Genomic DNA, 18,071 nt, shown 5'->3' on the forward strand with positions numbered 1-18,071 from the left:
AATGCATGTTAGTTGACAGATTAATCTTTTAAATTGTCTAAGCAGGAAAAGGTTTTTAGCATAAAAGTAGGTAGTGCGTACATTTGGTAGATTGCTTATTTTCTCGGTTGTAGTTATCAGCTGAATTTAATAATATCTTGAACGAGTTTCTTTTAGTGCCTATGAATAATATTAAGGATCTACAGCTATAACAACAATGCCCACAGCCCAATAAACAAATATATTCTGTATGAAATAATTGGCTATGGTCATTAATTTTTCTATATTTTTTTTGCAACATGCTCTTTATTTCCGTTGCTACGCGCATCTACGATCCAAATTTTTGTGAACATGTGAAAGGAAGTTTACGATTTCTGTTATTTATATATATTTTTTTTAATATTGCCATATAATCGAACTTTAAAATACGATTTATAATTTAGATGATTCCTTTTTTATTTGAAATTTAGTCACTTACCTAGTGACTTATAAAAGAGTGAATTTAGTCACCGTTTGATCCCATTTAATTCAATCCAATTCAGACCATTTGAATTCGGTTTAGTTTTTTTTGTTAAAAAATAATTATACACAATATTACCCAGAAATTATAAAAATACATTTTTACCCAGGCCAGTCGCATATCATCAGCGGCTGGGAGCCGTCGGGCATCGGTATCCGACGATACCACAGTGGTGCAAGCCTCTGCATCATCAGGGGTCTCCTCTGGTGGCAGTTCTGGGGACGAAGCACCACCCCCACCCCCTCCACCACCCCCACCGGCTGTGCTAGAGGAACCCGCGCTGAAACCCTCGGAACTGAGGAGTAGGCTTGGTAAGTTAATTATCATTGGTTGCAGCTAAATTTTCTGGGGATTTTCTTGTCTACTCTCAACGCGCCTAAAGAAGTTTCACTTCAAAAAATAGTTTATATCGTTTACAAAAAATGGAGTCGTAAGTTAAAAAGAAAACTTGTGTCGAAACGAAATATGTGGTTTGTAGTAAATTCAGGTAAAGTCCGGTCGCGGAGCAGGAAGAATTTCGTACATTAACCTGTTATTACCTGTCACTGTCACTCCCTTGTAAAAATGATGTGTCTTGCTCGCACAGGTGCAATGACCGCCGTCCTTAGGGATTGTAAACCTTTAACCTGAGAGCGTAAGGTTTGTGTTTGCTTGATTGGTGTCAGGTGTTCAATTATGATTTTGTGAATTCAAAATTTATAAGAATAAACCTCAAACTCTTTATGTCCAATCAAAATCCGCCTAAGTCGAAATCGCGTGTTAGACTAACGTATTTCTGTAATATTGTACTGTATAGTAAATTATTTTTTGAAAAATAAGGTCATAAAGGAGTTTCACTTCTTATGTGTGTACACGCACACTTTTTTATATAATATATCGTTGTTATTGAAAAAGTTAAAATGTAACTAGCTAATAAGTATTGTAAATGAATAAAGGACATTTATTTAATAAATTAGTAAAAAAAATTTTCTCCTCCAAATATTTCATGTAAACTGCACTTCATTCAAAAATGTTTGTGACCACTATCAGTAGGTAAAGAGGTCATTGTACGAAATTCTTTCTGCTCCGCGACCGGACTTTAGTTTAAATCATAGACTTAAAATAGTATAGAAATAAATTTCAGATTTCATCGGAATTGAGGCATGAAAGGTAAGTGGACCGAGAAAATATTACCGATTTATAAGCTTCTTCACTATTTTTAATTCCACGATAAAACAGTTTTATCAAATAAGTAATTACTCATTATTAAATTAATAAACTAATTACGGAATCACTTTTTAGAAATGGCACGAAAAGAAACTTGCGTTAGGTATTTGATTTTTAATTTTTATAAAGAAATTTTTAATTGTTTTATGAAGTTTCATAATTATATAATGACTGTCAAGTAAAGAAGTTAATTCATATTTGAAAGGTTTTTCCCGCAGTCCTCCGCTTCTGTTGGTCTTAGCGAGATGATATTATATAGCCTATAGCCTTCCTCGATAAATTAGCTATCTAACACCGAAAGAATTTTTCAAATCGGATCAGCTATTCCCGAGATAAGTGCGTTCAAACAAAGAAACAAACACACTCCTTAGCTTTGAATAATTTTTTACAACAACAGTATTTTTTCAATAACAGTGCTTATAGTCCGGGATACATCGCCCATTTTTGCAAGTGATTACTATCAAGCTAATTTTTCGTGAGTAGCTTTATTTTTATGAGATGCCCAATAATTTCATGTACGAAACTCTCGATTGTGGTAGCTTACAGAGGTAACAAGGATAAAAATTTTTGATTTGACGGTTCTCAAATATTTATTACGCAATTTGTAGGACAATATGTCTGTTGGATTATATAAGTATTAATTAAGTGAAAATAAAAAAATCAGCTGGTTAGTAATCATTTATGATGACTTCGTTATCGATACAAATTGGAAAGGGGGACTCTTTGATCAAACCATAGATTTTGTAGGACAAATATTTTTTCGAATAATTTAGATAATTATCTTGAGATTGAACAAAAAAAAAACATTCAGTTAGTAATTAATATTTGAGAACCGTCAAATCAAAAATTTGTATCCTTGTTACCTCTGTAAGCTACCACAATCGAGAGTTTCGTACATGAAATTATTGGGCATCTCATCAAAATAAAGCTACTCACGAAAAATTAGCTTGATAGTAATCACTTGCAAAAATGGGCGATGTATCCCGGACTATTATACCTCAGCTTATAAAACAAGCACAAATTACTATCTTAAGAATTAAAAATAATTGAGGGTAGTCAAATATATATTTGTTTTTGTGTTTGATTAGTTTATTCGTCGTAATGACGCATGTCACAGTGGTTTACATTGAGTCAAACGATTATCATGGTGAGTTTATATTTTGTTTATTTATCTTCTTATTGATAGCCAATTTTAATATATTTTTTGTTATATTCATTAAACTTATATATTTCATGAAGGTTTAATTAGAGGAGCTATATCAAATATTATTTGGATTTAGGATTTAGAATATCTATCCTGGGAATTAAAATCCATATTGCATGAAATGAAAAGAAAACTTTTTGTTACTAATCAGTAATCGCGCTTTGTATTTTCATTAAAAAAATAACAGAAATAAACAATTGTGCAATTTTCTAATGCTACGTTTTATTCAAATTGACATGGTGAGATATTTTAATTTCAAATGTGATTTTTATTTATGATCATATGGAAATAATTATTGTAAAGTAGAAGGTTGTACATTTTTTGTTATTAAAATCTATGTAACATATAATAAATCTGTAGAAGGGTCAATTCTGTACATTGAAAATATTGAAAAAATAAATAGCAGGGGGTGTTACTGGATCGATACCAAACCCAAATATGTGATTAAAAAAATTTTTGTCTGTCTGTCTGTCTGTCTGTATGTGAAGGCATCACGTGAAAACTAACGGTTCGATTTCGATGAAACTTGGTATAAATATACCTTATTATCCTGGGCTTAAAATAGGATACTTTTTATCCCGTAAAAATACGAAGAAAAAAATAAATCTTAATTTTTCTTAATTTTTCCGCGCGGACGGAGTCGCGGGCGGAAGCTAGTTATAAATATTTTACATGCATTTCTGATTGCTTGGTACCTAATAGTTATTTGCAAGTTTCTCATAGAAATGAAGGCATTATACTTATATTTTAAGTAACAGGTTTTAGGTATTTTATCATTCCTATAACACACCATCTCATTAGGAGAAACTAATGTTTAAGATAATTCTTATGTTGCTGCAAACGTCTGTAAATACTGTTTTTTTACCTAGCAACAGCAAGTATTTAAGCCATCGAATCATATTTCATTAATTTTGCGTGTTCTTGTTTTGGAGCTCCGTAGCTCAACATAAAATGTGACCGAAGTCCGAACTGACACTTTCATAAAAAATTAAAGTAATTTTCCCGCTAGCTTATTAACTTAAATGTAATTATAATTCCTAAAAATGTCTCCTCACTTTATAAAATTATTTTTTCTACAAAATTTAAGGTAAAAGTCCAACTATTTTTTTATCTATGCGTTGGTATGCTATTACATAAGTTCTCTATTAGTCGATACTTTAAGTTGTAAAATGGAAAAAATGTACCTATATTAGTTACTTTCGTAGTTTTAACGCAAAATCAGTTTTCTGCTTAAAACCGAACAACGAAACAATTTGCCAAAAAAGCTCCGGAACCCAGAGTTTAAGAGGAAAGCTTAAGTTGGCTCAATATAATTTAGCTACATATTTATAAAGTACAGGGCAATTAAATTCGCTTTCTACATTTAATGGGTTGTTAGTGCCGTTCTGTTTGCCATACAAAACAATAATATGTAAAAATTGTATCATTTAAATTACTGTTTACTTTCATTTTGGTTAACTTTAAAAAACTGCGGTTTTTTAAGTGTCAATTTCAATTATGTTTTTAGATCTAATGTGATAGATACAGTTTTATGTAAATGAAGATAAATACATAGTAATTATAATAACATAAAAGTTAATTTTTAATTAATAAGGACCTACTCAAATAAAAATTTATTCATTAGGTAAAATAATCGAATAAAATATTTATGTTTATCAAGTATTTTTCCGTTCCGTTCGATGCCGGGATAAGTATTTTTAATACCTACTTATACATATTCTAAAACTTCTCCGGGACACTTACGACATTTTAGTATGGAACATCTTTCTACTTTATATAAATAATGTTGCAAAATTATAATAATGGCTAAAATGTTTGCATTTTAGATGAAACCTTATAATATAATTTATAGTTGAGATATCTATTTATAGCATAACAAATGATAGAGTTTAAAATTTGAATGTGTTGTAAATGATATGAAATCTTATCGAAATAAGAAGAAATTCTCATTGATAAATTGAATTTTGTTTCACGTTCGACTTTTTACTGATAAAATTTTAAAATTGTCATAAGAGTACAGCTTAGAAAATTTTAATTTCTTTAGAATGGGTAGTGAGCGAGGTACCCTTTACACTGGGAATATTTGATTCACAATTTTTAGGATTTCTGTAAATGCAGAATTACTTAATATTATAGAATACAAAAGAAAGTAGGTACGTCATAATATAATATAATGAAACGCATATGCAGTACTTGTTTATATTACTTACACTTACCTATATGAGGTTTTTTCTCTTAAGGTATTTAAATTTACAGACTGTTATTGTATGAAAATTTCTTGTAATGCAATGCAAATGTATGCAACAAGTCATATTAGTAATACATCAGCTACATTCAGATTAAATGAAACGGTCGAACCGATTGATTATATGCACAATTTCCATTCCCCCACACCGCGTAACCGTGTCGATGCAGTATGCAAATCGATCGCACATCTGCGTCCAATGATGCATTCTTACGCATACTTCTTATGCATTTTCTAATGTTTATTTATCCATGTACACCAAATTGCACACGCAAGGTTTTTCGATTTTCAATTGTATAAGATCCTTCAGGAAATATCCGAACGTTGAAGACAGGCGCTCGCGCCGCGTACTTTCTCTCCCCACTAAAAGTGGACCGTTTCAGGGGGGAGGCGCGACTCGTCCGCAGACGACGAGCGACCGCGCGGGCCGAACCTCGTGAACAAGCAACCGGCGCTGCCGTTCGTGCCACCCGCGTTCCCGCACAACGCGCCGGACCGGCTCATCAAACCCTCGGAGTATTTGAAGACAATCACGGCGCCCTGCAAGCGGGACGAAAGCGCGGCGGAGGCCCGGCCGCCGGCGCCCCCGCCCGCGCCCGAGCCCGTACCCCCGCCGCCGCCCGCACCGCCCCTGGCGCACCAGCCCTTAGCGGCCATCAGCAGCGCTGAACTGACAGCTGTGCGCCTTAAAACGACGGTCACCAAGACCCTCTCAGCGCCGCCCACGCGCTCCGTCAGCCTGCAGTGCCTTCCAACCGCGGCTGAGATATACAAAAATGCCAAGACAGACCTGATAGAGGAACTCAAGATGTCGAAGGACATCACGGGCATCAAGAAGCTGAAGGTGGAACGCGCGAGGCGCGAGAGCCTGCAGGACAAGGAGACGTTCACGGAATTCACGAAGCGGTTCACGGCTGATAACTTTGTCGATCAGGTGAGTGCATTTTCTGTATACATATTAACGAGATGTTAAGCCATATTAATTACAGTATGAGGCAATTTATGAGCAGTGATTTAGAGCTAATTACAGCTAGTGTGATAGCGTAGTTCTTGTATAGCTCCGCGATTGAATAGTTCGTGTATTATATTGAATTCATCTAACATATTATATTATTCTGGTTTAAGTCTTAATGAATTTAATTGGCAATGGCAAAGATGATTGCGAATAAATTATTTTAAAATATATCTTAGATTTCGAATCCGCGGACGTAATTATAGTTGACTATAATAAACATACACAAGAATGATTGGTGAAAGGCGTGTATTGCACAAATAAGAAATAAAATCAGTTCAGTAGTTAAACTGTAAAGATGCAGTTATTTAGTAAATTGTATCTACAGCATAAGACAATAACGATATTAATCCACTTACTAATTAACTTGTTAAGACTAATGTTTCTTTTATGTATGAGTAATGCGATTAATCATCACTTTAGTTAAATAATGGATTTAAGTGGTATTCGTATAAAGTTGTTTTTCTAATAACTTGAGTTCAAACAAACATCAATTCATCTATTTGATGAACGCTTGTCAGTCATATGTTTGATCACAAGTGAGGTTTTGTTTAGTTGATTTCTATAAACAATCTGCTTTCACAGTGACTTGGAGTAATCGACTTAAATCTATATGTGAATTCGGTTCTAGAGCGATTTCCATTTCTTCAACGAAGTTATGCATTTCTGCCTTGATTCAATTAGCATCATAGTATAAATAAATTCCCACACCTATAGTATATAAAAACAGTCTAATTGTGCCAAGGAAATAATTTTCAATTATAATTAAGCATATAGCAACACAGCTTATATACTAAATTCATTACTGCAATATCTTTTACCGTACAATCTAATCAAGAAACAGTTAGAAATTTCGCGTTTGCAACTTTAACTCATTATACGATAAACGGCTTTATTAATCAATTAATTAAAACTCAAATTGGCGGTTATGAAAGTTCTCTTGAAAAACGCGCGAATCGCACATACGTCACGTACATAAAATGGCGTTGCATCCGCATCCGACACACTGATCTAGTTCACCCCGTCTTGCGGAGTAATAGCCGTGAAGATGACTAGCCTTTTTGACCAAATAACTAACGCGGCGATGGAAAATTTTCGTTGATAGCACACGATCTCTCTCGCAAAAGATATATAGACGTTTATTGCGCTTTTGTTTTCCTCTAGCTTGTATGCGTTTTTACGATTTATATGTTTGGAGCATGAATTGTTACATTTTATATCGGTCGGAAGCGTTAGAACATGCGTTGAAAATGTTATTGAACGCTTTCTCAAATAAGATGAATTATTTTAGTCGTATTAAAAAGATCAGGGGATTTGTACTTGGACAAAGTTATTAGTCGTCAAGGTTCATTTAAGCCTCTTTAAGTATTATATTTCCAAAAGTTACTTTTTCGTTCATCGTTTCTTTCCGTTTTCTTATAAAAATCTAATTTAGATTAAAATTTCAAATTATTTTCAGTTTTATTATATATTTTTTAAAGCTAGCTATCAAGATTACTTTTCCAAAAAGGCAGGAATTACTTATAACAAATGAGATACTTATTAGTAATTTTCAGTATAATTTCCAACATCAAACAATTTTAAAAAAGTTAAACAGAACCAATCGAAAACCATTCCATATTTTAACACACATTCCTAGAATCTATGTAACATAGCCTATTGAACTGTGAAATTATTTTTGTAATCGTTGTAAAATTGTATTTCCAAGGCTGTATGCATTGTGTTGTGAAAGTATTTTGTCATTAACCTTATTATTGATAGCTGGCTTGTTAGAAATTGTTTTATTTGAATCTGAAAACGTTTTACTGCAGAAGTAATGTTCGAGAAAACATATGTCATTGCAGTCGTTTTCTCTCTTTAGTGTTTTCTGTGTTGTACGAGATAGCCGCTTGCTTTTGTAGTATCTTTACGTTGTACATCCATACTTAATATTATAAATGCGAAAGTAACTCTGTCTGTCTGTCTGTTACTCAATCACGCCTAAACTACTGAACCAATTTTCATGAAATTTGGTATGGAGATATTTTAATACCCGGAAGGACATAGGCTACTTTTTATCACGGGAAAATGACGCAATCCAGGAAATCCCGCGGGAACGGGAACTATGCGGGTTTTTCTTTGCCTCAGTCAAATTGCCATTTTTTTCATATTATAAATGATGTCATCATAACCTATCTAAAATTAATCGGTGCAGTAGTCTTTGCATTCTATCACGGTTAAATGCAATATTTATTTTGATGTAGAAATGTAGTCTTTATATTTAAAATGGTATGAGAGAATGAGGATATTTTTTTTTCATAAACGAGCCAATTGGCAAAGATGATGGATGACATACAAGTAATATATCGCAAAATTCTTCTAATTACCAACGATTTCTGCATCATTGCCTACGAGTATCAACACGATAATTAATCACGAATGCTTTATAAAATCGCCTTTTAATTATTGACATAATATTGTAACGTACATTATGATCGATATGATTCTATATTAATTAATGTTAAAATAGATTAATCTAACATTTACTTAGACGCAACTGCACTGCAATTATATCTTGACTAGCGGTCCGCCCCGGCTTCGCCCGTGGTACATATTTCGTAATAAAAGGTTCTTTCTCAGGGTCTAAAGATTGTCTGTGCCAAATTTCATCAAAATCGGTTGAGAGGTTTAAGCGGGTAACAGACAGACAGACAGACAGAGTTACTTTCGCATTTATAATCTTTCTTATTCTTAATACTATTATAAAGGCGAAAGTTTGTTTGGATGTATGGATGTATGGATGTATGGATGTATGGATGTTTGTTACTCTTTCACGTTAAAACTACTGAACCGATTACAATGAAATTTAGCACATATATAGAGGGTAACTTGGATTAACACATAGGATAGGTTTTATCCCGGAAATCCCACGGGAACGGGAACTATGCGGGTTTTCCTTTGAAAACGCGGGCGAAGCCGCGGGCGGAAATCTAGTAGGTACATATTAGTAGGGATAAATAGGTACCTATCTCACACGTTTTCGTAAACATACCTATTTAAAATCCTGATCTATATCTTATTCATGTTAATAACCATAATAAAAATAAAGAAGAAATTAAGTTTTTTTTATACATAATGCATTACATTCTATACAATTTTCTAAAGAAACACATGTTAAAACTTAAGTACGTACTGCATTTTGAAATCAGTTATGACTAACTTTAAAGACTCCTTTCACTGATCAGAAATCAGACAACATGACTACAAGTTTTTATTCAGGCTTTTTAATCAATTTTGAACGGTAATAAGTTTTCTTAGTGGACAGTTTTTGTAGATTGAGTGATTTTGAATGACTTGAATGTAGGATTTTTTATTTTTTATAGAGAAATTGAAGATTATGCTATAATTTGATTTGTATTTCGTCGATAGTGACGAAAAAAGAAACGAGTAAATTTAATTATGAGTATTGTAAATCATTTGTATTTAAAAAATAATGTCTTAATTCATTGGTACAAGGAACTAACGAGTAATCAAAATAACAATAGGTATTAAATAAATCATTACCTGAATATAATTTAAAAGTTATAGAAACACGACCTCATTTTTATGTTTACCCACATTCGAAAGAAGCATTTCATTTCTTAAGTTCCCGAGTCTCGAAGGACCAATAAAATAAAATGGATCCTTCTAGATAGTTTCGTCTAAATTCCGAGATTGCAATTCTGAAACTAACATTGTTGTGCTTGGCTTTGTAATATACCAGATGGGAAAGATATCTGTAAGATCGGATAAGTGTAATGTAATCCTCTTTATAGTTTAGTACTTTTAATAGAAACTGTCTTAAAATATATTTATTTTATTTTTTTAAAACATTATTGGGCTGTATAAAATGTAAATTAACAATAACTAGATTTCCGCCCGCGGCTTCGCCCGTGTTTTCAAAGAAAAACCCGCATAGTTCCCGTTCCCGTGGGATTATAAATCCAAGAATAAAACCTATCCTATGTGTTAATCCAAGTTACCCTCTATATTTGAGCTAAATGTCATTGTAATCGGTTCAGTAGTATTTGCGTGAAAGAGTAACAAACACACACATACACATCCTCACAAACTTTCGCATTTTTAATATTAGTAGGACTAGTAGTATTCAGGTATTCCTACTGCAGCTTTATTATTTAAGAACATATGACAGTAAATTTTGATTGTTAGAAACACGTATTAATATGATAAACATCTTTAGTTAGGATAACGTATAAGCTATTGAGACGATACATCTTCTTATATATAAAATTCTCGTGTCACAATGTTAGTCTGCATACTCCTCCGAAACGGGTGGACCGATTCTCATGAAATTTACTGTGCATATCGGGTAAGTCTGAGAATCGGCCAACATCTATTTTTCATATGTACCACGGGCGAAGCCGGGGCGGACCGCTAGTAGATAATATCTAAGAATGAATAAGATGGTCTAAGGTGTCCGTGGTGGGTCGTTTATTTTAAGAAAATACATTATAACTTTGTTTTCATACTTTGCATATTACCTAATAGTAATAATTTATGTACAAAACATACATAATCGTTTCCAAATAAAACGTATCGATACGCGGATATGCTAAGTTTTGTGTCAATACATGTTAATTTCGCACAATACTTTCGAATTATATAATTTTAGTGAAATTACGGAAAGCAAATTATTTACGAGGTTATAAGGCATTCATAATTTTAAAATTTTACTTTAAGACTGTAGTGGTTGTTCAAACGAAAGTTGTTGAGGTAACAATAAAATATTTGAAGAATCATCTAGAATATATAGGCATATGAGTTAGATGCTGATGACATCATTCAATGAATAAAAACATTGTGAAGAAATTTATGTTTACTTAAATTAAACCGTTCTGTGATCTGGGTTGTACAAATACCTAAAATCAAAGTTAAGAGGATCTTGCTATCATTTTTTTATAAATTCAATTGATTCATAAAATACTGCATATAACTTTTATTTGCAAAAAGCATGATAATTGTGTTTTGGTAAAACTTTTTGGGAACAGTAAATACGGTTTGCAAAAAAAATATTTTAATTTATTTAACGTAAGTACATAAAAATTAATATCCCATAACCACGAGACTTGCTAGAAACCTAAGCTTAAAGTGAATGTTCAATTAAATTCGCGTAGTAACCAAGATTAAGGACTAGAAACCAGTAAATTCATTTCTAACCCCGTTTACCGTTGCGGTCACGGTCAGCGCGGATCGCGTGTTATGTAACAATGAAACTGTTTTGCTAACTGTACTCGCTATAAATATGTCGGGAATTTATATCTTGTTATTTATTGGTTTTTGTTACGGATAGCTTGTTAAAAGTGTGAAAAATGGTGGATTGGTAGATGATTTCGTGGTTACAAAAAATGTTATCTGGTAAGCTAGCCAAGCTTGTTATTTAATTTATTGAAATTCATAATATAATTTTATTTTGATAAGTAGATACCTAAATATTCGTAAATAGATTTACCAGTCATGAAAGGTTTGAATTTATTTTAATTGTTAGAATAATTATTGTAAATAGTAATTTATTTACCTAAATTCAAATTAACAGTTAGGTAAATAAATTCTCTTGAAGAAAAGTTAAGTGATATACTTAACTTATGGTATGAAAACAAAATGTAAACATGCTGTAAAACGTCCATAACAAATGGCTTACATAAAATAATTTGAATAATTACGAGTTACTTTACATGAGACATTTTCACCGATTAGCTAGTTTCTAACTTATTTAAATGACGGAGAAAATTTTCCTGCAAACTGTGTGCGGTTTCAAAATTAAAAGTCATTATTTTAATCAGAATTTCTCTACAATTACTTCCATATTTATTAAATTGCGCTGGTAATCGAAGCAAATGTCTTAATTATGTGTAACCCTGAGGTTACGCACGCAGTCTAGACTTTATAATCTAGTCTAGACTATAATATTATGGCCAATTTAATTGAAATCCTTTAGGTATGATATGGGATTATAAATTAAATTAATAAGCAGATTTAAATCAATCCGCTTTATTTTATACGATTCTTTAATAAAGTTAGAGGATGACAACCACTTAAATAATTGTTACTATTACAGTTTTAATCAGTTATAACCTTATAGGTTATATATACTGATAACTATTAAGCATGTTAAGCTGGCAGTCAAACTATAAGAGCAATTGTATAGGGAGAGGGCTCATTCGCAGCCCCATATATCTCACGCATAGTTGGTTAGTCATTGTGGAGATTAGACGGCTCTGAAGTTGATGATTAATCTTGATAATTTGCATAATCCTTGGTCATAAGTTTGATTACTGAACTGAATTTATTAAAATATGAGGATATTATATTACACAATATATAAGTAGTATACGTAATATATAGTATAGTAATTTATTTATTTATGAAATATCATATTTTAAATTGACAACACAATTCCAAAACAGCGCCACCTGTTTTCGAACTATGTTTATCGGACAGTTCGTTCAATCGTTCTTTAACCCCGGTCACTCACTTGCGTGCAAACATTCGCGCAATTTGACCGTACGAATGTTTGCACCCATCAATGTAAAAAAAACATTCGCAATTGTCCTACACTTGTAGATTTGCGTTTGCGAAAGTGAATGACCGTTATATCTAGTAGACGCTGTCCTTTGTGCACTCAATACGATGGCTGGTCGACGGAAGGGTTGCCCACAGGTCCCAGAGCGCGACGCGGCTGGCAATGTGATACCGGCGTGGAAGCGGCAGATGTTAGCACGGAGAGCGGCGGAGAAAGCGCGGAGAGATCTGGAGAGAGAGCTCGCGGGCGAGGCGGAGAGACGGAGAGCTGCGGCCGTGCCTGCTTGGAAGAGGCAACTGCTGGCAAGACGGGAGGAGGCGGAGAATCGATTGCGGTAAGTTAAAAGGATTTATTCAGATGCATATTAGTCGTTTACGATAGTAGGAAGTAGGATATACACATTAATGAAGATCGATATTTAGATATCGGATCTGAATTTGGGTGCATAAATAATAAATAAACATAAATTTACAAAACTCGTTGCATAATAAGTAATTGATTAAGAGAATAATAATTATGTAATAAGTGAAATGTTATTGGTTATTGATTCAGAAATTTACCTATAAATGATCCTTTATATACAATATGTAAATTAAGTTAAAAGTTTATATTTTAGACGTTTATTAACATTATACTGCTTGTTAACAGTAACTTAACATTCCTACTCTAGGAATTAAATCGTAGTATTTACACAGAGTTTTTATTTTAACTAACAAACAATCTTCCAGGCAATCGCTATACACGCCGAAAGTGGAAGACAGCAACGGCATCACAGAGCGAGAGAGAGAACGGGAGCGGGAGCGCGAGCGAGAGGGATGGCGCGCGCTGGGCGGCGGGCGAGCGGTGTCCATAGATAACATAACTCTGTGTTATGACGCGCCGCCGCCGCCCGCTCGTGCGCCTTCGGAGATGAAACTGTCTACTGAACATTGTAATGGTGAGTTGGGGGTTGTGAGGGTTATAGGGGTTGCAGGCACTTGAAGCTTATGCTTTCAACTGATCGTTGTTGTGGTGATTTGATGAAGTTGTAGGGGTGGGGCACTTCAGGTTTATGATCGTTATTGTGGTGATTTGTTGGGGTTGTGGGGGTTGCAGGCACTTCATGCTTTTCATTGACCCTTGTTGCAGGGTCACACTTCGAGCTTATGAACCTTGTTGTGGTGATTTTATGTGGGTTACTAGTACTTTAGTGCAAGCTTATCTTACGGACTTAACATATTCTATTGCAAGTATGGTACCTACCAGATAATAGTCGCCACACACCTCCATTTGTTTCTTTAAATACCAGAACATTTTGGTTATTTCTGCTATAACAGTCAATACCTCAAAATGTAATACGGAGCCCTTTTTCATTAAAAAAAATTAACAATGATATCTCGCACGATGTTTTATCACCCTTAGCTTAGTTCTTAATTTTATATCCAGAAAATTTTAATAGCTTACTTTTTCCCAGGACACGCAACAACGAACGGCAAGCACAGTGTCGAGGAGGAAGAAAGCGCCAAAATTATCCCGTGGAGAGCTCAACTGCGCAAAACTAACAGCAAACTTAACTTACTCGAATAGGTTTAATTCTATTGTTAGTGTTTCATTATTTACCTAAAGGAAACTAGACGTGTATTCGTTTCTAGAAGGTTCTAAGTATGTCGTCGACTACGCTTAGATATTCCAAATTAAGGCGGAGTAGGCAGAGCGTGACACGGAGAAATTAGAAATGTATTGAAATATATTATTATACGAATACTTACAAAAAACGTTTATTACTGAATGTAGGGGGAAAAATTATGATAAGTTTTGTTTTAATAAAAGCTCAGCTACAAAACAATTTAATAATGTACTCATGAATTAGGTATACCTAGCGAAGATTTATACTTATATTGTTTGAAACTGGTGCTCATAGTGTGTAATAAAAGATATTTATGTGATTGCTCACAATATTTTAAGTGCATAAACAAAGTAATCAATTTTCTAAATATAAGATCTGAATAGGCACTGTTTTGTTTGTTGAAGAACTCAAATAAAATATTAAAAATTTGCTGTCTTATTTTTATACCTTGGACAATCTAAGGCGTAAAAATTTCAATTGTCCATTTTATTTTTGTATTCTCTTTCGATTAAGTAAATAGCTATAAAGTAGCGTTAACAAAACAATGTAAAAATGTACTTACGAAGTAATTATATAACGATATATGGATATATTTACTGCCTTATGTTTACGAAGCCAGAGAGTGCTCTAGTATTTAATACGAATATTTAATATAAAATTAAGTTTTCTAACAAGCGAGTGATACCATTGTTGCAATACTAGTTTGTAAGCTTAACAAGCTTTGCGTGTACATTCAAAGATTTATCCAAAAAATTCTTTCGACATATTTTTTGGAATTAACTTTTTTTGGTAACTGTACTTTTTATATGAATTTGTATGAGATTATGTTGTTAATAAAATCTGTTGCTTACATTGTGTTTTTGTTTTACTGCCAATGAAACTGATACCTTACCAAATGCAGGGAAATAAAACATTTAAATTGCATGTGTTGCGCGAAATAGCATTCGTGTAGTAAACAAGGTAATAAAAATGAAATTACTGCTTTAGGAATACGGAGTAATGCATTTTTCAAAACGCTTTCTTAGAGGTAATGTATTCATGTCCTACTTACAGCTTCTGTAGACTGTAAATCTTGGATTTAAATCAGAGGTTTTTTTTAATCACACCATACAATATCGTCCCCCTACAGGGACACTTTATAATATTGACATAGTAACTAGATGCATTAATTTCGCAGTAACTCTCTAATATTATTCCTTCTAAAACGAGATATAGTAACCTGTAACTAACTAGAACCTAGTAAAATTAGTATAGCTAACTAAAAAAAGTAGATTTTTTATAGTGCTCTTTTCATAATGCATTAAATTCACGTTTCTGTTTTGATTACAGTTATATTGGTTCTTATATTAAAACCATTAGTAAAATGTACATTTCGAGAAGAAATAACAAATAACAATTCTTCAAAATATAATTTGTTTATGGACAATATCGCCGATCCATTTATTAATCCAGCTGCTGAATCACTTGTTAAAATCGTAATTAATAATAAAATAGAAGAACTGAAACCCTTTCTCCAAGATAATGATGTTATAACTATGGAGACAGAAAACAATCTAAAACTTGAAGGGAAAGATGAGACCACTATAATAGAATTCATACCCAAAAAGGAACACATCAGTAAAGAAGGATTAAGAGAAAAAAACAAACCTCTTAAGGATAATGTAAACAAATATAAAAAGGTCAGAGACAAAATCCAAAGAGCTTTAGATAAAGAAGCTATTTCTGATAAAACACAGCTTCTTGTGATGAAGACATTAGATCAGCTCATAGCAAAATTAATTGGCAGTCAGTGTAGTTGGAAGAGCGGATATGAAAATGATACTAAAAGCACGAACTTGCGTACATCACACGTTATCAATCAAATGTGGTTCCGACATTGGAAACAACTAAGAGAAAATTACGTAAAAAAATTTAAACCTACCACTGATCCAGAACAGTTTGAAGAAACAATGTCATTTCTAGATAAATTACAAACCTTTTTCTCATTAATAACCAAAGATGTAGATTCATTAGCAGATCAATATAACATTAAATGCGTGTATGTGGACAAACCAACATACAGAAAACATCAGAATTTAGTTTACGACTCAGAAACAGATTTAAACAGACATAACTGTCAACAATTCGCAATATGTTCTAATGAACTCAAAAGTTTTATGATGGAATTTTATACTTTTCTCAACGAAACAGTTGTTAGTGTAGTTAGAAATTATGCAGAAATGTATCTAAGAGATACAGACAATGATTTAGAAAAGCAATCTATAGTTAATGCTATAAATGGGAGCTGTGGTATCGTTGGAAAGAATATTATAGAAATATTTGTGAAGCAAACAAAATCCGTTGAGTTAGATAAGAATAAAATAAAGGAAGCAAATATAAAGGCGTTATCGAAATATGTTAAATCTACAATAGCAGAGGTAAGAAATAACGTAAAAACAACTATAAATAATGAATTGAAGACAGTAAGTGAAAGAAAAGCAACTCCTATAGAAGCTGATATTAATGTTAATTTGAAGGTTGATTTGGATAATTTGGAAAGAGATGTTTTGGGCAGGATTTGTCTTATATTCAGATTCTGTAATGGAAAATACAGGGGAAGACGAAGCGGATACCTTATTGATATAAATAAAGAAAACAACATTTATGTGAAAGTGCAGTTAAAACTAGATGATGAATACAAAAACTCTTTGAAATTAAGAAATCCACGACGTAATATGAACCACAAAAATAATTTAAGAGAAATTATAAGCACACGCAAGAGGTTTGACAAAAACTATACAATTTTTAACGTTACTAGGACTACGCCATTCTTTGATAGCATTATAATAAAAGACGATTAGTATTGTATCAGTCCATTTATTTCTTTCAAAATAAATATTATTGAATCTTACAAAAATATACAGAATTTTGCACATTATACAAATATTTTCCGCTCCACATACAAAAGAGCGTATGTGCCCAGCACACGTGTCAGAACTGAAACTTCTTTGGCAAGATTCAAAGATACCAAAATTGTCGCCTTACTCCATGACGTGACGGTATTGCCATGACGCGACCTTGAAATTTTACTCTCAACGCGCCTAAAGAAGTTCAAAAACAAACTATGTATAACAATTAACAACATAGTGTCATAGGGCGTATTCAGAAAGAAAGCTTGAAACTTATAAGCGCTTATCGGCGGTTGTCATGTTCATATATTTTCCTGCGCGGGTTACCAGCGCTGACAAGCGCCGATAAGCGATTATAAGCGCTTATAAGTTTCAAGCTTTCTTTCTGAATACGCCCATAAGTTATATTATATAAGTTAAATTTGACAGATTTGATTAATAGGAGTGTTGTTCATGATGCGCAAGAATGTTGCTGAAACTTTAAAAGTTGTTGCTCCTATGACGAAAATTAACACGTAACACCGCAACATGCTTTATTCAACTTTGAAGTTAAACAAATGATTGCCAAGACTATAAGATAGTCCAGGATCCTTCGCCCATTTTTGCAAGTGGGCGTTATCTCTGTTAGCTACCACAATCGAGAGTTTCGTACATGAAATTATTGGGCGTCTCATCAAAATAAAGCTACTCACGGAAAATTAGCTTGATAGTAATCACTTGCAAAAATGGGCGATGGATCCTGAACTAAGATGTTGTGTTTACACATGTTCACATTCTAAGCATAAAAAGTTCAATCTTGCCTTCAAACATTTGACCCTTCTTTCTTAGAATCATTACAGCATTTATATTCAC

The 18,071-nt window shown here is 33.1% G+C and overlaps 2 protein-coding genes across 8 annotated transcripts in view; both read left to right on the top strand.

Moving 5' to 3' along the window:
• The window catches only part of f (espin protein forked), an 82,151-nt gene extending 67,563 nt beyond the window's left edge, over positions 1-14,588 (top strand). For 4 of the 7 annotated variants that reach the window (XM_090111789.1, XM_090111788.1, XM_090111786.1 and 1 more), the window contains 5 exons: positions 609-810; positions 5,538-6,088; positions 12,851-13,059; positions 13,454-13,662; positions 14,179-14,588. In XM_090111789.1, coding sequence (XP_089967915.1) covers positions 609-810; positions 5,538-6,088; positions 12,851-13,059; positions 13,454-13,662; positions 14,179-14,291 — 1,284 coding nt within the window. In that variant the 3' untranslated portion in view covers positions 14,292-14,588. The remainder of the gene's footprint in view (positions 1-608; positions 811-5,537; positions 6,089-12,850; positions 13,060-13,453; positions 13,663-14,178) is intronic. The other 3 variants (XM_090111790.1, XM_090111785.1, XM_090111787.1) reach the window with 1 other exon arrangement.
• A 742-nt stretch (positions 14,589-15,330) lies between these two features.
• On the top strand, positions 15,331-17,171 carry LOC149901386 (uncharacterized). The gene is made up of 2 exons (XM_090111631.1): positions 15,331-15,358; positions 15,661-17,171. The coding sequence occupies exons 1-2, from the start codon at positions 15,331-15,333 to the stop codon at positions 17,169-17,171; spliced, it is 1,539 nt and encodes a 512-aa protein (XP_089967757.1).
• Positions 17,172-18,071: the final 900 nt, after the last annotated feature.

Source organism: Colias eurytheme, chromosome 17 (genome assembly GCF_061535395.1).
Source record: "Colias eurytheme isolate Ceu_HAF_F1 chromosome 17, ilColEury1 Martin Lab GWU primary, whole genome shotgun sequence".
In the NCBI taxonomy this organism is placed as follows: Eukaryota; Metazoa; Arthropoda; class Insecta; order Lepidoptera; family Pieridae; genus Colias; species Colias eurytheme.

Excerpts from the sequence above, each read along its gene's own strand:
- LOC149901386 (XM_090111631.1), top strand. The coding sequence starts at position 15,331 with ATGCATTTTTCAAAACGCTTTCTTAGAG. Across the intron at positions 15,359-15,660 it reads TTCAAAACGCTTTCTTAGAG|TTATATTGGTTCTTATATTA; the intron begins GTAATGTATTCA and ends TTTTGATTACAG.